Below are 23784 nucleotides of genomic sequence, written 5' to 3'. Positions count from 1 at the left end.
TACTTCTTTACTTCATTGATATTTTTAAACATCTTTATTGGAGTATAATTGCTTTACATGGTGGTGTTAGTTTCTGCTGTATAACAAAGTGAATCAGCTATACTAATTTTTAATTTTTATTTTATGTTGGAGTGTAGTTAATTAACAATGTTGTGATAGTTTCAGGTGTACAGCAAAGTGATTTGGTTATACATGTTCATGTGTCTATTACTCTTTTTCAGATTCTTTTCCCATTTAGGTTGTTATATAATACTGATCAGAGTTCCCTGTGCTATATAGTAGGTCCTTGTTGGTTATCCATTTTAAATATAGCAGTGTGTACGTGTCAATTCCAAACTCCCTAACTATCCCTTCCCTCCACTCTTCCACCCTGGTAACCATAAGTTCATTCTCTAAGTTGGTGAGTCTGTTTCTGTTTTGTAAATAAGTTCATCTGTATCATTTCATTTTAGATTCTGCATATAAGCGATATACGATATTTCTCTTTCTCTGACTTACTTCACTCAGTATGATTTTTACTTCTTTACTTCATTGATATTTTTAAACATCTTTATTGGAGTATAATTGCTTTACATGGTGGTGTTAGTTTCTGCTGTATAACAAAGTGAATCAGCTATACTAATTTTTAATTTTTATTTTATGTTGGAGTGTAGTTAATTAACAATGTTGTGATAGTTTCAGGTGTACAGCAAAGTGATTTGGTTATACATGTTCATGTGTCTATTACTCTTTTTCAGATTCTTTTCCCATTTAGGTTGTTATATAATACTGATCAGAGTTCCCTGTGCTATATAGTAGGTCCTTGTTGGTTATCCATTTTAAATATAGCAGTGTGTACGTGTCAATTCCAAACTCCCTAACTATCCCTTCCCTCCACTCTTCCACCCTGGTAACCATAAGTTCATTCTCTAAGTTGGTGAGTCTGTTTCTGTTTTGTAAATAAGTTCATCTGTATCATTTCATTTTAGATTCTGCATATAAGCGATATACGATATTTCTCTTTCTCTGACTTACTTCACTCAGTATGACAGTCTCTAAGTCCATCCATGTTGCTGCAAATGGCATTCTTTCATTCTTTTTAATGGCCGAGTAATATTCCATTGTATAATTGAAGAATAAAAACCATATGATCAACTCAGTAGATGCAGAAAAAGCTTTTGACAAAACTCAGCACCATTTATGATAAAAAGTCTCCAGAAAGTGGGCATGGAGGGAACATACCTCAACATAATAAAGGCCATATACGATGAACCTACAGTTAACATCATACTCAATGGTGAAAAGCTGAAAGCATTTCCTTTAAGATCAGGAACAAGACAAGGATGTCCACTCTTGCCGCTTTTTTTTTTTTTGCGGTACGTGGGCCTCTCACTGCTGCGGCCTCTCCCGTTGCGGAGCACAGGCTGCGGACGCGCAGGCTCAGCGGCAATGGCTCACGGGCCCAGCCGCTCCGCGGCATGTGGGATCTTCCCGGACCGGGGCATGAACCTGTGTCCCCTGCATCGGCAGGCGGACTCTCAACCACTGCGCCACCAGGGAAGCCCTCTTGCCGCTTTTATTCAACATAGTTTTGGAAGTCCTAGCCATGGCAATCAGAGAAGAAAAAGAAATAACGGGAATCCAAATTGAAAAAGAAGAAGTTAAACTGTCACTGTTTGCAGATGACATGATACTATACATAGAAAATCCTAAAGCTGTTACCAGAAAACTACTAGAGCTCATCAACGAATCTGGTAAAGCTGCAGGTTACAAAATTAATACACAGAAACCTGTTGCATTTTCTATACACTAACAACGAAAGATCAGAAAGAGAAATTAAGGAAACAATCCCATTTACCACTGCATCAAAAAGAATAAAATACCAAGGAATAAACCTATCTAAGGAGACAGAAGACCTGTACTCTGAAAACCCTAAGATGCTGATGAAAGAAATCGAAGATGACACAAAACAGACAGAAAGACATACCATGTTCTGGGATTGGAAAAATCAATATTGTCAAAATGACTATACTACCCAAGGCAATCTACAGATTGAATGCAATCCCTATCAAATTACCAATGGCATTTTTCACAGAACTGTAACAAAAAAATCTGAAAATTTGTATGGAGACACAAAAGACCCCGGATAGCCAAAGCAGTCTTGCAGAAGAAAAACCAGCCGCATTCTTGACTTCTCTTCCCATAACTATTTTTCCTCTTTAATTCTGCAACTCTGTAAGGCACCCAGTCAGGCCAAATGGTAAGCAGTCAGTGACCCCTCACTGTACCTCACATTTCCCCCTCACGTCTTCCTCCCATAATCTACATCACAATGTTAGTTTTTTCCCTCCAAATAGCTCACACATCTGTTTCCTTTGTTCAACCTCAACACCTTAATGATCATTTCTTGCTTGGAATATTACAGAAACAACTTTCTAACTTTTGTTCCTGAACAGGTCTCATATCCTTCCAATTCATTCTCCTCACAGCTACCAGAGCGATCTTTCAAAAACGTAAGTTAGGTTATTCCATCTCCTTGCTTAAAAACATGCTGTGACTTCCCACAGACTACAGATAAAGTCCAAACTCTCAAAGACAGGCGGACAGAGGGAGGGAAAGACAGCTAACACATACCGAACACTTTGAGCGCAGCACTCTGCCCCCCTGGTGGGCATTCGACATGTATTCTACCAGTTATTCCTCACAAAATCCTGTGAAGTATTATTTTCATTGTACAGAAGAATATAACTGAGACTTAGAGGTTAGGCAACAAGCGGTAAAATAAGTAAATTAAGTGGTCTTTCGGCTTACAAGGCTTATACTCTATCTACTAAACCATGCTGCCTTTCTACATAATTTAGCCCCAGCTGATCTTTCCAAACTCATTTCTTATAATAATCATACCCCACCCATAGAGAAGTACCTTTCGATTCCTGAACTACCCAACTGTCCAGGACTTTCAACACGCTGTTTCCTTCCCTTTTGAACTCTGTGTATCTAGCCAACTCCTAACACATTCTTCTAACTTTCTCTGAACAGAAGTTCTCAACCTTGGCTGGACATGAGAAGCGTGGACAGGACATGCTGTGATCAAATCCAGTTTGAATCTCTGGGGGTAGAACCCAGAGATCAGCATTTTAAAAATCTCCTCCAATGTATAAGCAAGACTGAAAAACACTGTTCTAGGTTGAGTTTCCTGGCCTCTCCGGCAAGCTTACCTCAATCATCTTCTGTTTTTACTAGATCCTGTCTAGCCCTCTACTGTAGCACTCATCACACTACCATACAATTTTGTCTTAGCATAACTATCTTCACCTCTGGAATATAAGCATCCCAAGGGCAGAAATCATACTCTAATGCAGAGGCTTTTGAACATATGCTACACACTGATCCAGTATGTACACACACACGCACATATATGCAAACAGTTGAAACCAAAGCTTCAGAAAATAATACCGACTCTTATTTCAGAGTGATGGACTCTTGTTATTTTCTATTCTATTAATTTTATTCCTTTCTGTTTAAAAAAACGTGGGTTGATACTCATTAAATTGATTACGTAACCTAGTACTTTGAACTACGTTTGAAAAACATCTCTCTAATCATGTTCGTAATGCTAGTCCTAACACCATGCTAGGCATCCAACAGGTATTTAATAAAGATTTGATGAATCAATCAAAGTCCTTAGGGAACATATATATATATGTTTTGTATATCAAAAATGGCAGGCAGACATCACTAGGCAAAAGAAAAACATCAAGGTAAACTTGCATAATCTTTAGACACCAAAGGAGAAAGATTAAAAACTACATATAAGACTCAATTCAAATTATAGCAACAAAAAGGAATACACAGAGGGTTTTCTTTTCTTAGAATTAGGGATCTTCAGATTACCTCTCTCTTTTCAGATGCACCTAGAAATATGACAATCCAATTTATTCAGGATACTAATTTTGCTACTGAGGTTGCATTCTTCCTTCTTCCTTAGGAATGAATCAGCGGGCCAGGATATATTGTGAGCAACACTGAAGAAGCTAAATTCCCCAATTTCAATAACATATTAGAAATTTAAGGTAGCTTAATCAATTTCCAGGTGTACTCTGATGTACAATTCAAAATGTATCAACCTTGTCTCTCTGGAAGCGTTTTGTTTAATAGAAGGAGCATTTCTACAGTGGGTGGGGGAGGGTGGGAGGAGACATAGGTAAAACAAATGAAATCAGAGGAGGGAGTGAGTTGAGAGATACGGCCTGAGACATGACCCAGATCACAGATGAGGGAATCTCGAATATTAATCGCTCCATAGTCTCTCTTGCTGAGAAAAAGACCCTAATTATGCCACCTTTATGACCATCTCTCCCCACCACATCCCCATCCCCACACACCTTCTTTACAAGCTGGTATTACAATTATCTCTTGGGGGTGCTTAGAGAATCAGTTAAGATTGGTGAAATTCTTGTGAAACATTAGTAAACATGCAGAGTCTGCATGTTTAACTATTTTCAGTTAGTTACCCACGGTTTCATGTTAGAACTTAGAGGTGCGACCATCTTTACCAGTTCTCTAAGGCCCAAAGCAGGAAATGCTCTGGACACAGGAAGAATCTGATTCAATTATGAATATAGTTCTTCATTTTAAGAATAAATTTGCAATTTAAGAATTTTCAAACTGTCACCTCTTAGGGCTCTATATGGTACTCCATAAAAATATATTGGCTTTAGGATTCCAGTTACACTGTCAGAAATAACAATACTTCTAAGAAAAAAATCTCCTCATCCTAAAGCACGAGGTCAAATATAATGACTTTGCTCTTAGCAAGGAAAGTAAATAACATTTTTTTCTAATATAAGGAAGAAACTTTAATGGCTTTCAGAGTGGAATTAATCAGGTTAATTCCATTCAGGAAGCATATACTTCCTAATACATGTGTGCTTATCAAACCCAGGAATTGTAATTATTGCTGGGAGAATTGAACATCCTATGAAGTGGATGATAAGCAGTGATAGTCAGGTAGTCTAGTAAGAGCTGGAGTCTCCATATACAGAAAAACCGATTGACAGTCACAGAGAAAAACCCATTTTCTGACCCCCTGTCCCCATTCAGCGGCATTTGTATAAAGTAAAAACATCACCGCTTTGGGGTGGACAGATACATTGAAATCTGTTGGGAGAGCCGCTGCTCTGGCTAGGCATCTGGAGTTTCCTTTTTTAACATGTAAGAACTATTCTTGCTATACAGCACGAATCAAACAATGACTACAATGCCACCAGCAACCGCAAACGAAGCGAAAGGCATACAGTTACACTTTATTCCCTCACACGTATTACAGGACATTCCTTTTGTTCAAAATTTTTCAAAAGTTATCTTTGGAGGGGAAAAAAAGCCAACACTTCGATTTAGCTGAAATACTGAAACTGCACGTAATCTCCTAAGGTATGTGGTTTTATTTCCTTTCAAGCTTGGCAAATTCCATTTGTTGCCTTTAAACCCCAGTATGTTGATTTAATTCTATCAGTTGAAATGTACCATTAACAATAATCAATAGTTTCAGTAGTTTCGAGTTTTTACCATGACATCTTCGAATCTTTCACCTAAAGACCATTGTTCAGCCATCTAACTGAAAATCAGAGCTGGCTATAAATGTCATTCCTATCCATAAAATGTAGTTTCAACCTCAGGCAACTGGAATTTACAGAAGACACAATATCAACTGAGAGGGAAGGAGAAATTGTCTCTTTTAAAATAACACTGGAATCCTAGTTAGTCCTACTATAGTTAAGGGGAAAATGATATGTCTAAGGTTTTCAGGAACTCTAAGGGAGTTTTATATGGCTTTTAAGAGTAAATACATCTTTATGAGTAATACAGAATAAGCTAAGAAAGTTTCCTCGGCATCATTTCCAACTATTTTTGAAAGAGATCAGAAATCTAAACACAAAATGTACTTTATTCTCCATTCTTCCACAGTAAACATAGTTAGGAAACACTGCAGTTTTTTTCTTTAATGATTCAGAATCTTGCAGTTTCTCATGACGAGAAGTTTGTATATGAATTTTCATTGTATAAGTACTATAGATATAAATATAAAAAGTATAGGAGATAGATGGATGTATCCTTGTTTTGCCCTCAACAAGACACCCATCAATTTAAGAAATATTTTATTAAGTCCCTATTATAAAACTGAGTCGCTGGATTTATTTTTAAAAGGAATCTGCTTTAAAAAATCCACTTAAAGTTTTACTCTTTATTTACAATAGCTGAGGGGAGTATGTGAATCCACATATTTAAAATTCTAGGGTGGCTTTATGGGCATGGACAAGGAGAAATAAAATTTTACTTATGAAATATCATAAGTCAAGTATGTTACAGCAGCACATTTTCTAACTGTTTATCTAAGAGCGACCAAAAGACGAACTTTACACTGCATTTACATTCACAAGCCATGGGAGATATCTGGGAAGATAAAGTCAGGTATTGCTCTAAACAAACTACCTCCAAATGATCAAACTAACTCAACACACATTGTGGGGGAGCAAGCGGGGTCCGAGGATAATGACCAAGCAAGAAGGAGGAATCCAAGAAGCTCTAAATTGCCACTGCCATCTACTCTACATACGAGAGCATCCAAGTAGATCAAACGTCCTATCGAAACAGAAGAAAAGAAGGAGAACAACAAGGAGGGGAGGAGATGAAACTTTGCTTAATATGATTTGATTTTGGAATTATTTTTCAACCTAGGATATACTATCCCTTTTTACATCATAATTTTAAAATATTAAAAAACTGAAGTTAGTCCCAAAAATGGATCCTATTATTCTGACACTCCAAATTTTCTTTGCGGTGCTAGTAAACTTCTTGTATCAAGTCAGAAGACTCAACTACACATAACGAAACTCCATCGTAGGTCAGAAAAATTATGTCAGGTCCTGAAAGTAGGCATCGGGAGCCTTCCTGAACTACAGAATAAGATTCTCACCAAGACTTCATGTAAACAAAACTACCTGAAACTTCTGTTTTCACTGTTTATGCATATGAAATTTTATAGCAAGAATTCTTGTTTCTAGGAAAAACAATTGTCGAAAACTGTGTGATCATTAACTATGACAGATTTAGCCATATCATTTTTATTTTCACAGATCATGTTAGGAAGAAAGCTATAAAATGCCAGATTAACATTTCAAAACTTACTGGCAAGTAAGAAGGGAAACTGATTCAGTTAGCAACGCTAAATAAAACAGACAGTTCATATGGATGCTTTCCATGTAAAATATTAAATAAACACTCAAAAATGGCAACTTTTTCAAATTTAATAAGCCAATCCCTAATTTACTTTTCTGAGCAAAGTTTCTTCTTATCAAAGCTCTAGCTTTACGGGCAAGTTTTTCCTGGTCAAAAACACACACTATTTAGAAGACTGGGGTATTAAATGAAATAATAAATGATTTTTCCTTTTTCCTCTGTCTCTCTTCTTCTAGCCCAAACGCTTAAATACATAAGGCCATGTCAAACAACTATTTTAGTTCGCCCACAGCGTATCAATTACAAGGACAAATGCCGAGAATTCTTCGACTGGATTCACAAGAGGGATAAAGTAGAAATGCTTGACTTACTTGCCATTGTTTCATCAGCTCTCTTACTCCCTTGGAGTCTTCTGGGAGCCTTTCCTTATGGGTGGCATCCTGCAGGACGTTGGCAGTTGTTTCGGCTTCCGTAATCCAGGCAAGAAACTTCTCCAGGTCCAGTGGGAACTGTTGCAGTAATCTATGAGTTTCTTCCAAAGCAGTCTCTCGCTCGCTCACTCTGCAAAAGAACAAATGTCCAGATGCAATTCTCCTCCAACATCAGAAAGGCGCACCCAGTGAATCCCACGAAAAGAGCAAAGTCCAGGGGACTAAATTGTAATATACGAACAAAGGGGTGAGTTGTTGCTAAAACTGCTCTTCAAAGCATCAACCACTAGAATAGCGTGTGTGTGTGTGTGTGTGTGTGTGTGTGTGTGTGTGTGTATTTGGAATTTTAGACTTTTGAAAGTTCACATGTGAATTTTCCAAAAAAAATTTTTTTTAAACATTTTAGTTTCTGATGGTCAATTTTGAAAGCTTATTTTAATATGCTGCAAAAGTTTAAGCTAATCTTTACAGGTAAAACCCTAAAATCTATACCATGCTTATCTTTGATGTCACCTGAGGCAGGAAATCATGATTAGATAGGCCAGGAGAAATGCAAACCTAGAACAGAAAGTTGAACACTGGAGGAAGAAAGAGAAGGGGACTGAAGAACAAAAGAGAACAAAACGACTGAGAAGTAGGAAAACCATGTATTTCATAGAAACCATTGTACAAAACGTAATTTTGCATAACACTATCATGTTCTAATTGTGTTAGCTTTAATTTTCATTACCTGATGGTCACACAACTGAGAATATTTTCCAGAAGAAACATTTTATGCGTAATGGAAAAAGTGGAGCCTAAAATCCAGACAGATCTGGGTTCAAATCCCAATATCCTCTACCAAGTGTGTGATACGGCAAGTTACTTAACCTCTCTGATTTCTCATCTGCAACACATATTGCTGTGATAAGAGCGAAAATACAACAATGTGTGTAAAGCTGAGTGCCTCACACATTATGTAGTCACATATTATGGTTGCTCAAAAATGTTAGTTCCCTCTGCCCACATCCCATTCTCATCTCTCTAATCTTTTAGACGGAATGAAACAAATTCCCTAATGACACAAAAGTCTAAAGAAAAGTTATTCATATTTTCTGACAATATATATAATGCATGTATTGTGGATACACACACATATGCCCTCAGCAAACATCTACATAATAATAGCTTGGGAAGGAAAATTGCCTGAGGCAATAACAGTCCCATCTAAAAAAGATTCAGGTAAATTTTGTCTGCAGTGAGGAAATCAGTACTCTATTTACATGCCATATTTGCCTTCTATTATTACACAAACACTTTCTGGGATTAAACATAAGCTAAAAATGGATTTAAAAAAAATTGAACACTTGAACATGATACACACTGCTTGTTAAGATGTGATTGTCAATAATTATGCAAAACTGCAATTTATTTCAGCAGCAACTTTATCATGGGATGTGCAAACCAGGCAATAAACAACTCCTGCCAAGCCAGCGGCAGCAAAGCCCCCGGAAGAGCTGTTTATTCATCATGGGTGAGGTTTTTGCTGAGCATACAGTCTTCCACAGTGTAGTTTCGGTGCTCATACTGGATAAAAATCTTCTGTCTGCATTAACTGGTGGAGGGTAGAATAGGTTTATGAGGATGCAGCTATTGGAAAAAAGGAAGCATTGCACTAAGCTATTTATCAACTCCTAAATAAACTTGAATACTGCACAGCTGAAAGGTAGCTTTGTGTTCTGGTTGGGCAAATCAGTTAAACCTCGTGGAGTTCAAGGGCTAACCTGAACTGCTGGCTCCCTGCTTATTTAGTTTCCAGGCAAATTATCAATGCAGGGAGAAATATCAAAATCTCGTTATTTGCTTATTTATTTATCTTTTTATTTAATATGATTTAAAAATTCAGAACCATTGCAACAACACTGAAAATCTTAATGTCATAATCTGTCATGAAACGTACAAATGTACAGGTTGAAGCATGTGTAATTGCTAATGTCTGACCATTTCTGACCTACAAAAGGGGCAATTTCATCCCGTTCAACCTAATATTTTAGGTTGCCTCGTGCATTGCAAATCACTAAGATTTACTCCACCACCAGCTCCAAATCTGGCATAGAAATAAGCTGTCACATTGCAGAAGACAAATGCAGGGTTAGACACTGATATATATTCTAACATACTCCAAATCCACACAAAATAAAAGAGCAGTGTGAAACTCCCTCACGGCAGAGTGGAGCTTGGAGAAGTAGATACTGTGCATTTTATTACCAGCGTCATCATCACGATGAGCTGCACCTGATGCACCTTAGCTCCTCTGTCTTTAAAGAGAAACACCACTTACCTCTGCTTCCAGAGCAAGTAACTAGTAAATAACTTTCTAAAATGTGACGCACATAAACCAGATGAAAGGGTTCTACCGAGACGATGAGATTTCCAGCCAAATCCTACCACTGAGTTTGCTGCTTTGTAAATTAGGCCCTTAGGGAAGAGCAGTAACTCTTTCAGGACCCTAAGGCACTGTTTTCCTAAAGGATACCCTCGTGGTCTGAAATACTGACAACATCAGGCTGAATATTTTCTAGTTTGGAAATACGTTAAAAAAAATTCAATGGCGGCAAGAGCAGAAGAATCTCTTTCATCAGAGGTGAGACTGTTATTTCCTGCTTGTGTGGGAGACTTAAGGCTGCATCCTTTCTCCTGAAATCAATCTATGTACACGGAATTCTTAAACTTTAATTGTGTCAAGTCTAGACTAGAAATGAGTCAAGGGTACTTGTATGCCATATTTGTGCATTCCAAATAGCTCTGACTATATGCCATACTTTAAAATTTTCCGTTACCATATGGCTTTAAATGGCTTATATGATAAAATAAAAATGTAGAAATAATAAGAATCATAAAGAAACAAAACAAAATTGGCCTAGAACAAAACTAAAGATCTGGAACATCAGGCTTCCCTGGTGGCGCAGTGGTTAAGAATCCGCCTGCCAATGCAGGGGACGTGGGTCCAAGCCCTGGTCTGGGAAGATCCCACATACCGCGGAGCACCTAAGCCTGTGTACCACAGCTACTGAGCCTGTGCTCTAGAGCCCGCGAGCCACAACTACTGAAGCCCACATGCCACAACTACTGAAGCCTGCAGGCCTAGAGCCTGTGCTCCGCAACGAGAGAAGCCACCGCGACAAAAAGCCCGTGCACTGCAACGAAGAGTAGCCCCAGCTCGCTGCAACTAGAGAAAGCCCGCGCACAGCAACGAAGACCCAACGTGGCATAAAAAATAAATAAATAAAGTCTATTTAAAAAAAAAAAGATCTTGAACATAGATTATTTTTTTAAAAATTCCCCTATCCAAATTATGAAATTATAGACCCTGGAGAAAATTTGGCTGAACTTTAAAAGTAAGAATGACCAGATATCATAAAATAGTAATAATGCTTTACAAATATAATCTACTGCATTGGTTAAGTACTTTTTATATAACCAATTTTAATTACCAGCAATTCCAGCTTTATAATGCATACAAATAGCTGAGAATTTGATGGAGTGTAGAACGGGATAGTGACTTCAAAAGGTTTTACTTCTATTCATAAGGGCACCATACACCAACCTCCATATATAAATACAGGCAGGTGGTTCCCAAAGTCTGTTCCGCAGCCCAGCAGCATCAGCAGCAACTGAGAACTTATTAGAAATGCAAATTCTCAAGCCTTGCCCTAGACCTACTGAATCAGAAATTCTGTGTGTGGAGGCCAGCGAGCTGTAGATCAACAAGCCTTCCAGGTGATCCTGATATATGCTAAAGTTTGAGAATCACTGACGCTAGAGACCAAACTTTGAGAACTATTGGTGCGGCGGATGCTGTGCTGGGTCTGCCTAGACCCCTCTTCAGGAATGAAGTATGTTTTGCTTTAGCTTCTAGGAAAGCAACTGGAGGCAGGTTGCATCCAGTGACTGGTAATGTGTGGGCTATAGAAGCCTGGTCCCCTTGCTCCGACTCAGGACAATTCGGGAAGGGAGCGGAGAGGAGGAGGGTTGACCGATGTTGTGGCTGCAACTGAATTAAAGCCCAGCTTCTCCTTCCGCCCTACTGTGCTTCCTTCCCCTTCCTCTCTCACAGGTATTATCCTGAGAGCACTCTCCAGAAAAAAATTCCTGCACGTTAATTGCTTTCTCAGGACCTGCCTTTTGGAGAACTTGACCTGCTGAACTGTCACACTAAATAAAAATTTGAAAAATATACTTGTCACAAAATGTATGTGGAGAAATACATAACTATACTTGCAGAGATCGTGGTCTCAAAAGGAGACAGGACGGAGGATTCTCACACTCAGCAACTGAGCCTGAAGAGCCACTGCACCTTTGGTTGCCCTTTAAGGAGATCTATAGATAAGGCAGAGTTGCATTATCACCAGTTAGAAGCAAGAATGTACTGAACGGGCAAAGTGCTGGAGCTGCAAGAATCTACTGAAGGGGCAAAGTGCTGGAGCTATAAAGCTTAGTGCAATCCTGCATCTGCCCAAGAAGGCGCTCATCCAGAGACAAGTCTGCATAAAGGGGAAAAATCACAGAAGGCGTGTCTTCAGTACCATTTTCCATTTTCTTTTTAAGAACTGATTATCAACGATGCAATCAGATAAGTAATAACCTGCTCCTTCATACACACACACCATGGTATCTCTGAATAAATCTCTAAGACTCCAGATTTTCTATTAAGTTGAATATCACTAATTTCTTATGGGTCAACCTAATACACAAAAAGCAAAAGAGAAAAGGGAAACCTACTACTTTCCAAGGTAAGGCTGAAGAGCTTAATTAATGTATAGACAATATTCCATGATCAGATACATGGATGGATGATATTTAATCAGTGCACTATATTCTAGGACTTTTAATATATACATATATAATAAATATATATATAAGCAAACAGAAACAAACACATTGAATATTTTTAGGGAAAAAAAGGCTCAGTCTGATACAGAAGGCTATTTTGCCCAGGTGTTTCTGAAAGTGTGACAACTGGGGCAATTCACAGCACTTAGTCTTCTACTAAATAATACTTCCATCTGTGCCCTGGTATTGTCATGGAGTAACCAAATAAAACACTCTCAATCTTTCCTTCTTGGTTTATTTGCATTTTAACCACTATCATTTCCTATGATATTTTTAGGGGAAGGATTACAGGATGACTTTCTTTTTTTTCCCCTTTTTTTGTTGTTAGACATAGATCACAGAAAGTGAGTACCTTAGCAGCAACCACTTGGACTTTGGACCAAAAGATTTCTGGCAACGTCAAACGCTACTCATAGAACCAGAGTTAACCTGACATTCAAATTCTCTGTAACCACAACAGTCTCTACTAGTTTGCTAGTAAATAAATTAATTTTGATTAAAAAAAAATAACTCTACTTTGTATTTGCAAGGGGCAGCTAGAATTTTATTACCTATGGCTATACAGCAGTTTGTAGAAAGGATTCCTCTTAATCTCCAGCACTTCTATTAGTAATGTACACTAATGAAAAGCACGAATCTAAGCCAAATCCTTCAATAATGCTTGGACTAGTATCCCATTAGTTCCCTTTCTAGCAACAATTCTAACACTGCGGCTTTATTTGTCTTTGGGCAACATCTACTTAGATATATGACCCAAAAGCGTTGTGGCAATGAGAGGATGTTTCTCTTTTCTCCTCTGTTATCAAACTCTAAAGTGAGAAATATACTCTGTCCTTTTAATGGAACGATTGACAAAGGGTGTGAGATGAAGGCTGTAAGGTCCAGCATAGAAAATAAAATTTAAATCTAATAATCTATATAGCTCTTTAAAGATTTTAAAGTATGCTCAGATTTATTCTCTCACCATTTCACAAGGTATCCCCTATTTTTTCTACTTACAGTGTGTTTCTCTGTTTCTTTGTATGCTTCCAGTTGGATGTTTCATTCCAGTGGGTTCAACCTCCACACAGATTATCTTTAAATCTGAACCTCATTCTTATTTCCACAAGCCTACCAACATCTCATTCATTAGGTGATCCATGCATCTAGTCCATATGTATTATGTACCAGGATTTATGCTTGGTGATGGTGACACAAAAGTCAATGAGACATGGACATGGACTTTGGCATTTAACATATTCAACTCTGGTGGGGGAGACAGATAGGTAAACATTTAACTATAGTTACAATATGATTTCGGTTATAGTTCATCTGGATTCCCTACCAGTAGCCCAAATGTAATATGCATCACACTGTATTCGTGAACTTAGATCTCAATTTGCCAAACAAGTGATAAACATTTGTTTATCAAATAAGCAAATGTTTATCTTTTTAAACGTTTGTTTCTTTTTCTCATCAAAGGAAGTGGGGATCATCTGGCTGGGCTTTATCTTAAAATACAGTGATGGATGCTCAATAAAAGTTTGCCTAATTGAATTGATTTTCATACAAATCAGAAACCTTTTAGATATATGTCATAGGTTACTGCTGCTTTCATTTTGCTGTTGGGAAGATTGATTCTGAGAGAACCATAATGACTTTCCCAAAGTTGCACACAAGTAAGTGGCAGAATTGGGATTATAGCCCAAGTCTTGCATCCTAAAAAAGAGGTTTTTCTAACTCTGAAAATAGATATTGGTGTCCACTCCTCTCTGATATATTCATTGTAGCAAAAGAAAGAAAAGTGCAGGAAAGTTTATGCCTCTGAATCCTGGCCTTCATTTTGGAGCGCAAATTTATCTATTTGTTACTTTACGGTAAGCGGCATCATTGAAACACATATAAACCTACCCAGAGGGAACCCACACATGCAAAGATATTCTCTCACCCTAACTCTAGTAGAAAGATCTAGCCGGTCTTTGCTTCAACACACAAAAAATCCATTTTCAACACAAATCTGCTGGTTTTCTGTTCACCGACATATGCATTATGAGGCCCTCATCCCCTCTCTCCTGAGGTCTGGTACTAAATTACTCAAACTCTCCACAGTTAATTGCAAACCACAACCTAAATGTTCCCAAAGTATTGCTGATTAGTTCTCAGAAAACTCATTCCTATCTTTCGTCACCCCAGACAACGCAGGATGACTTTCTGACATAGGCAGAAGCAACACACTTGCACGAAGAAATAGATTAGTCCTCTAAAGATAAACCGCAGTTTTGAAGCTATCTATTTAAACTTTCTTCAATGCTACAGACATTTTAGTAAAAAATATATATCACCTGAACTTTATCTTTGGATACTAAGAGAATATAGGTATTATCAGTCATGTAAGGAATTTCAAAATACACGTTCCATCTCTTTTATTTTTTTACTCTACGGACATTTTTAAAATTGAGATTTGCACAATATATCATTAGAGAAAAAACCATAATTATACACTTTTCCTAAAAGCATTGGGATATTTCTGAGAAGAAAACGTTAGGAGACAGCAGTAAAAATGTACTTTGTACTATTCTTTGCATTACTCACTTCACTTGACTTGTGTTTCAGGCATTTATCACTGAGAAAAATAAATTGATAAAAAATATACAAAATATTATGAACAAGTGCAGTATTCAAGATACTACCTTGGATGTTAACAAAGATGTTAACATCCTTTAGTCTAAGATCTGTGTTTTATATTTTTCTACTGATACAACACCTCAAGGCACTATTTGGAGAAGTTTAAAAACAATGTCGGAAGTAATTGATTACATTTGGTTTGGTTCACATACGGAGACTCAAAATATTATTTTGGATATTTACAGAACTGTAAAAAACCTTTAGAAAAAACGTACAGTTATACTACTATCCAGATGAATACAAACTTAGATTAGGGTTGGGTTTATAATCGGACACAATTTCTACTCTAAATAAATTCTCTCTGATTTGTATAATGAGAATCTTTAAGTTGGTTTTGGTCACTGGTAGTGTTAATCTCTTTAAAAGATATATTTTCCTAACTGTTGATAAGCTAGATTGAGTAGCTTTCTTCTCTTCTAAAGGATATATGAAAACTAGGATAGAAACCAATGAAAAAGATCATCTCCTGGAAGTCTCATAAGACTGTGCAAACAAATATGCATCCCCATCCCCAATAACTTAGAAAAAATAAAGAGAACAGTAGATTGTTAGATGCTGTTATATAATATTCCGAAGACAGCAAGGCAGGTTGGTTCAATTTTCTAAGATCAAAAGGCAAACGGATAGCAGATTCCCTTTAAAAGGAAAGAAGTGGCTAAAAACATATCAACTGATTATATGAACTTACAGTAGAGGTCTCTCAATGGAATTTAGAAATACGAACGATTTCACAATTCCTGATATGAACTTCAAGTTATAGTCTCTAAATATTTGTGACTTTTATTACTCAATTCCTCATTCAGCACTCTTGTGGTTAATAATGCACTTTTGAGAGTCCTTTAAATTCAACATTTATTGTTATAGAATTTTGCACTAAAACAATGCTCTTCAGTTTTCAAGCTCTTCTCTGTGTATCTTCTCCTTTGATATGTTAAACAACTAGATGAGGTTAATGGGGTAGGTTGTTATTATCATCAACATTTTATAGTTGAGAAACCTGACTTTCAGAGAGGCTGGGCAGTTTCCAACGTAAGTGGCTCTAGTCCACTATGACATTCTCTCTTAAGGTAGACTTGCCAATCTCCCTGTGAGGTAAACATAATGGATATTAATATAGTACTATGCTCAAAAGCGCCTCATTTGCTGTGATTATTATAAGAATTAGGACTATGGTGTATATTTGTGTGAAGACAAAAATTATTATTCCTTTGCTTATCACCTTCAGCTGCCACCTAAGAGACCTATTAAAATGAATACTGCACTTTGGACTTGAAGTAGGCTTGAGGATTTTATTTTAAAAGAGGGCATTACAGTCAAGAATAAAATATTTTTATTCTTATGAAATAGTAGAAAGTTACAGTACATACGGTTGTGGCCTTCTCATAATGGTAATTTACGTTTGCTAATGATACCAAGATAATCTGGAAATCTGTATCTTTTGAGAAATGTTTTACACTAAAATGATCTAACAAGAAAACCAAACCTTCATATGTTTCTTTCCTAGAAATATTACAGTAAAATAGATACATTTTAATAAGACTGGTTGGGAAATGAATTAATCTCTCAAAGTGACTCTGTCTTGGTAGACTCTAAAAGAATTGCCCTTTTAATTTTCAATCCCTTTTAATGACTCAGATATGATTTATAAGACTTGTAGGATTACAAATAACTTGAGCTAATTAAAACTAATGATCAAAATAAAGATTTAAAGTTTCCTGCTTTCTTACTTTTAATTACTATGGGGAGAAACTACATTGAAAAGAACTAGATTATGTGAAATATACCGATGGCCTTCTATAAAATCAAGTCAAATTTATGAAGAACAGTAAAAAATTAAGGATTTATTTTTTCAAGTAAAACTACAACACTACAGGAATAAATCTGAGGGCTGCACGTACTTTCAAAAATCCTCTTACTTATGAATGCACCGCTTATAAAAGGCTCTATATCTTCATTATCATCATCAACATCAGCCATCATCATGAACTTACTGTAAATTCCTTGAGGACAAGGATTGACGCCACGGTTCCTGGCACTTAACACTCAATATATTAAATTAAAATGAAATAGGCACAGCTTCTAAAAATGAGAAGGTCACAATCCCTTGTTTCTAAAACACTCATAAATTAGAATTATTTCTTGATGCAAATTTACTGAATAATAATTTATATTTGTATAGAATTTTAAAGTTTATACATTGCTTTCTCATATACTATTTCAGTTGAACCTCACGGTAACTTATAGGTATCCTCTTGTTTGTTACAGAGAATTGACTGCATAACAGACTATCACTCAGTTATAACTAAGGTGTTTAAAAATGAGAATAAACAATCCTGTGATCAAAATTATGTTTTGCTTTGTAGAAGTGTGGATATTAAATCTTTGGAGCTTATCTCTTTCATCAAGTTTTGTACTAGCAGTTAAAGTGAAATGGTGGACTATTTCACTGGGCAACATGACACATTTAATTGTCAGTGACTGAATCTCTGCTACTCTTACACGAAAACAATGTATTTTTTGAAAAAAGAAATTAAATGTACTCCTGCAAAGAATGCTAATTCAGTGTATTTTTAGGTGCATTGTAAAAACAGAGGGCAAAGCAAACAATAAGTTCTGTCAAAATGAATCCATTGGATTGGCAACTTTTCTGATAGACTGTAAGTTTGATCCTGGTCCAGAGATAGCATGTACCAAAAGGGCCTTAAAAGTCATCCTATCCAGGCACCCATTTGGCTCTGTCAGCCGACATATTCCTCCCTTCCCTGCTTTGCATCACCCGTGGATTGGAACAGATACCCTCTCTGTAGCTCCCCTCATGTTCTGTCAAAAAAAAAAAAAAACAATAAGGGAATTCCCTGGCAGTCCAGTGGTCGGGACCCCATGCTTTCACTGCCGAGGGCCTGGGTTCAATCCCTGGTTGGGGAACTAAGATCCCGCGAGCCATGTGGAGTGGCCAATAACATAACATAATATAACATAAAACATAACATAACGGAAGTGTTCATCATTTAAAAAAATGTAGTATGTCAGGGATGAGAATAGAGCATTGTGGCATAGCACCAGAGATCTTCCTTCGTCACTTGACACTGATCTTTTTTTTTTTTTTTTTATCTTAGTTCCCCAACCAGGAATTGAACCCAGGCCCCCACCCCACCCGCAATGAAAGCGCTGAGTCCTAACCACTGGACCGCCAGGGAATTCCTGAACACTGCTCTATTAATCAACATTCCTTGTGTAAAAGCATGAAATGGTTGCTAAACCACCCAGTTTACCTTGCATGTAGCAGGATTTCTCCAACTTAGTCATAGGAATATAATGAAAGACCTTGTCAAATGTCCTGATGAAATGTAAATACACTGCTGCATTTTGCTTATCTACCATTCTAAAAATTCTTCAGTGAAAAAAATTATTTTTGCCTCAAACATATAGGTAATATAAGATTTTTTAAAAAAAATCTCTGTTTATGTGTATATCTGTATTTGTTTTACTAAATTACCTGATTAGTCTCTGCAAGAAATGGGTTCATATTTCTCTCACAGCCTCCATGTAAGAAGCATTCACGATTTTACATGTCTTTGGTAGCTACAATAATATCTCCCGTGATTTAAAAATAGAATTCAACTGCATTTGTCAACATCTAGCTAGAAGGCAATTAATATAGCTACGAAAGGAAGGCCATCATCACCCTTTTGTAGAGACCAGGGCATTTAATAAAGATGGTGGCAATAGATTATAACTGCAGTGATAATCACAGAATTTTTGAAGACTGTGCTAAACAATCTAGCAGATGTTACATGTTTGCTCATTTCATTCAGTCTTATAAAATGGCAACTGGATCACCATGAAAGAAAAGGTTAGGTTCTCAGAGAATAATGTTATTTCATTAATTGATAGATCAGTTCTCGTCGGGAAAAAATATTCAAACAAATCTTACAGACAACACAACAGAGGCTTTCTGGAAAGTGAGGGAGAATTTTGACTAACAGGGTGCTTGCAGAGTGCTACTGGTATTCCGTGGGGAGGGGCTGGAGATGGTAGACTCCACATACAACAGAACACTGTTCCAAGTCCCATAATACTTTTGAATGTCCCACTAGATACGCACGTAGGGCGAAACCCTGTTTATAAACACCTGAACCTAGAACTTAACTCAATTTTACATGCAAATATAAAAGACTTTTGTCAAGATTTTAATACACACTGATTTTTTCATAAATGCAACTAACTGCCATGAAAATCCAAGGAAAATTTTACATTGTGTTGTTAAGAATTTTGTCAAAAATTGTTTAGCATTTTGGAAAATTACACTATGGATGGCCAGTGCCACTCACAGTATTTGAGTCCCGGTACAACACACTGGTGTCACCCCACATTCGTTGATATTGCATTCACAGTATAATCAACTAGAACCTTCGTTTGTGTTCTAGTTTGATCCTGACTGAATCATTACATACTGAAATACATATTATTTTATTATAAATGACTCGTATTTCTCTTTAAAATTAAAGTCAGTGCACCCTTTTTAAAAAAATGTGTCTGTAGGTAGGGTATATTATCTACAAATTTTAGTTTATGACAGTAAGGAAGGTGTTACAAAGTATTTGTTATAAGAAAGAAAGGGGTTGGCATTGGATCTGAGGAGGTTGAAAACCACTGATACAGAGCTACGTGGAAATTTCAAGATGAGAACATTATACTGAAAATAAATAGAATTTTTAAAGGAGAGAATGAGGATATTTTCCCTCTGCATCCAACCCCTGATCCTTACAGCTCCATAGAGAACAGAACAGTATTTTTAAAATTGCTCACTTTTACAGCCAGCTGTGACCACCAGTGAAGCAGAGGTCTACTTCATATACGAACCTGAATTAAAAACAGCCAGGCCTTTAGTCAGTTCAGAGCCCACATCCTTGATTACATTTGACACAACAATCATCATCATATCTTAAGACTCAAATCAGCCTGACAGTGCTCGACTCAGGGCTGCTTCTCCCAATTAGCTGAAAATTGCAGCCCAGCTCATCTTCTAGGGAATAAGTTTACATTTACAATTTTGCTGTGGTGAAAAGGCAATGAACATGATGGAAAGAGCAAATCAACTTTCTAACTTACACAATAACTACTTTAAGTTCACTAACTCTAGTAAACCTGTTTTGACAGGAATGAAAAAGTACAGGCGTTTTGTTATTATTTTTTAAGATACACAAAGCTTAAGATAGCTAGAGTTTGGACTAGAAAGGGGGACATAAACACACACTGTGAATATTTTTAAAAAGTATTTTCCAAATGAGAGCTTTCGGAAGGGACAGTCTTTTATGTAAAAGACATATTAAAATAATTTGCAAGTAATAGATAGGTCCTTCTTATTTGGAAATGAAAAGTTACTAGATATCAGGGTCCTATAGAATGAATTTACAATAAGATGCTAACAAGAGAACACTGTTTGTTAGTGTGACACAAGTGTTATTCTACGTATCTGGTTCAAAAATCATTTCTCTTCTATATTTCTAGGGGAAAAATAATCAAGGAGATTTTTGTGCATTTTACTTCCTCAATTGTGATACTTTTTGACCTGGATCAAGGCAGTTTGCATAGGCTATGGAAAAAAATGAACAATAGCAAGGTACCCTCACTTCATGGCAGCATTTCAGATGGCTGTGCTGAAGGTCTGCTCAGAGGAACAATGCCCTGATGTGCCATTTGCTAAGTGGATACCAGCTCAGAGTCAGAAGACAGAAATATACAGATGAGACAAAGAAGAGGCTAAAGAAGTGAAAAAAAAAATGCTGAGAAGCAGAATAACTAGAAAAGCAAGAAGATGCTGGAGGGGCCTGAGACAAGGATTTTCTAGCCATTGGGGATGGGGGAATACCTGGGCAGGAATAGGAATATACGACCCGACCAAGCGTGTGGGACCCATGGGAAGCAACCGCAGAAAATAATGGAGAAACCATGGAGGCTGAAGTGGAGATCAAAAGGAATAGGCAGGGAGGCAAAGTTGGGGACAGGATCACATAAGAAGTGATAGAAATAATAAATAAGAGAGGAGGCACAGTAAAGGCAATGCTTCTTCGAGTTTTATTTTCCCCAAACATCCGTATTCACCCAAAGCTGAGCATTTCTTCCAAGACACCACGTTATGAATAGCCTTAATTTTATGGATATCCCAAAAGAAGAAATACTTTTTTTATAGTACGGCTATATTTATGTGGGAATTAGGACGGATTTTTAAAGAGTATTTTTTGATGCAAGTTTTAATCATCATGTAGGAAATAAGACAAGGCTGAATAAATGAATGTTCATCTATTATATATATTCATTGATTACACGTATGCTGTATATAACATCATCTAAATTAATTTTCCCCCACATTTTAATGATGTGAATTATTGAGAAAAGATAGTGCTAATGCTTCTCAGTGAATTAATTGATGTCTTTCTCCTCTAAGATTAGCCAACAATCTGATTATTGTAAGCAACATTTCCATAGGCTCTGTTCTCCTTTGGAAAACAAAGCTCACATTTTCTGTTGTTAATTAAATCTTTGAAGAGTTTGTTTTAGACCTTTAGAAAAAAAAATCCTCCTGTAAACCAACATTCTTTAAAATTATCTAGAAAAAAGTATACAGTCACATTTTTAAAAACACCACCACCCGCTGCTATGAGCATCACGAGGTTAATATATACACAGTAAAGTTCGGCAAAAATAATCAGAAATAAGCCTTAGCAATGAAATCCACATATTTAATTTTACTCTGTCATTACCTCAGAGTGTTTTTCCAAATTCTAGCAACCCGAATCATAAAGAAATGGAATTAGAAATCCTTTGAGTGACTCCTTCTTAAATTATGGATACCATGTTGTAAAGCATCTGGCTCATTCTAGTACTGGCATTTCTCAAAATTTAAAAAAAATACTCTTTATATTTTGTCATTTAAATAAGCCTCTTAGTGATTAATCAACTGATTTGCCATAGCTGGTTTCAAGGTATATGCTAGTGACAATACCGATAATGGCACGACACTTTAAAACTCCACACAAGTAGATTACTCAACAATTTGGTCACTTTCCTATTCAGGTTCAGTCAGGTAAGTGTGGTTATGAATTGCTTTTGCTCGCCATAGTAAGTTACCATATCGGGGGCTTCCCTGGTGGTGCAGTGGTTAAGAATCCGCCTGCCAATGCAGAGGACATGGGTTCCATCCCTGGTCCGGGAAGATCCCATATGCCACGGGGCAACTAAGCCCATGCACCACAACTACTGAGCCTGCGCTTTAGAGCCCGCGAGCCACAGCTACTGAAGCCCTCGGGCTTAGAGCCTGGGCTCTGCAACAAGGGAAGCCACCGCAACGAGAAGCCCGTGCACTGCAACGAAGACCCAACACAGCCGAAGATAAATAAATTAAATAAATAAATTAAAAAAGAAAGATGACAGAGGTATTAACATTAAGAAAAAAGCTGCCATATCAAAATCCATGCAAGGGGAGAGGCCAGTTTACAGGACTGACAATGAATGAGGCGGCACATCTGGGAAAGATGAATGCCATTCAGAATGATCATGCTGCTGAGTTTCATCTATCTGTTCACTTGGTGTCAATGAAATTGTTCAAGTGAATTTCAAAAATTTTACAGTGGTTACTTAGAAATCACTGGCTCCCCAAGCAACTTTCTAAAGTCGAGCTCAGCTCTTCCATTTCCCTGCTGGGATGACAGAACACACCGCGAGTTTACTGCTACTCCCCACCCGTCTTAGAGACCACTGTGTGTGTCACTAGTGCACCTTCCTTCCTCGATAAATGTTGTCAGCGGAAACAAACAATTTGTGGATAAACTGTTTCTTTCTTTTTCCCTTTCTTATTTACAACATTTGTACCATTATGTAACTACATTCTAGGACTAATTTAATAATTAGTTTATCATTAAGTAGTTTGAGTTCTTAGAGGAAAAATGACAGTCTCTAGAGGTAAAGGTGTAGCTCATCATATACACTGTAAAATTGGAGTGTTTTTGATAGGCACATACGTACATGATTTTTCATTTGAAAATATGAATATCATAATTTTCCCCACCTGATCATGTCTTGCCTGGAGCATATTTTAAAGTAGCTCTGAAAACTTGCAATGTGTGACATAATTATTTTAATCTCCATAAAAAATGATGTGATAAAAGTATTGGCGTAGCCTTGGTGCTAGAACTAAAAATACTGCATATATGTTTTGCGGAATATGTACTCAAATGATACAATAATAGTATTAAGGATACATTTTAAGTGTCTTGGCTATTAACCCAGTGCAAGTAAATTTAGAATTCTATAGATTCCCTCATTAAATTATAACCGTATTGACAATTCTTCCTATATATGTTAGAAGGAATAAAAGTTAACATTAATAGAATGTTATATCTCTTCTTCGAGAAAAAGATATTATTATTATACTCTCCTAGCATATGTATTCATAAACATAAATACAAGGGGAATTTTGTTCAGCGTCCTCAACACCCATTACAGTACCTGGAAAAGAGTGAGCGCTTAATTTTTACCAAAGCAATTAATTAGAAAATGAAAACTATATGTTCACATCAGTCTTTTCACCTTAGATACT

The 23784-nt window shown here is 36.9% G+C and overlaps 1 protein-coding gene across 1 annotated transcript in view; it reads right to left on the bottom strand.

Moving 5' to 3' along the window:
* Window positions 1–23784, bottom strand: part of DMD (dystrophin) — a 1279715-nt gene that overhangs the window by 504630 nt on the left and 751301 nt on the right. The window contains exon 28 of the mRNA XM_024760455.1: window positions 7590–7779. Coding sequence (XP_024616223.1) covers window positions 7590–7779 — 190 coding nt within the window. The remainder of the gene's footprint in view (window positions 1–7589; window positions 7780–23784) is intronic.

This window comes from Neophocaena asiaeorientalis, unplaced genomic scaffold (assembly GCF_003031525.2).
Source record: "Neophocaena asiaeorientalis asiaeorientalis breed wild unplaced genomic scaffold, Neophocaena_asiaeorientalis_V1.1 scaffold448, whole genome shotgun sequence".
NCBI lineage: Eukaryota > Metazoa > Chordata > Mammalia > Artiodactyla > Phocoenidae > Neophocaena > Neophocaena asiaeorientalis.
This window is presented reverse-complemented; position numbering and strand designations above follow the sequence as displayed.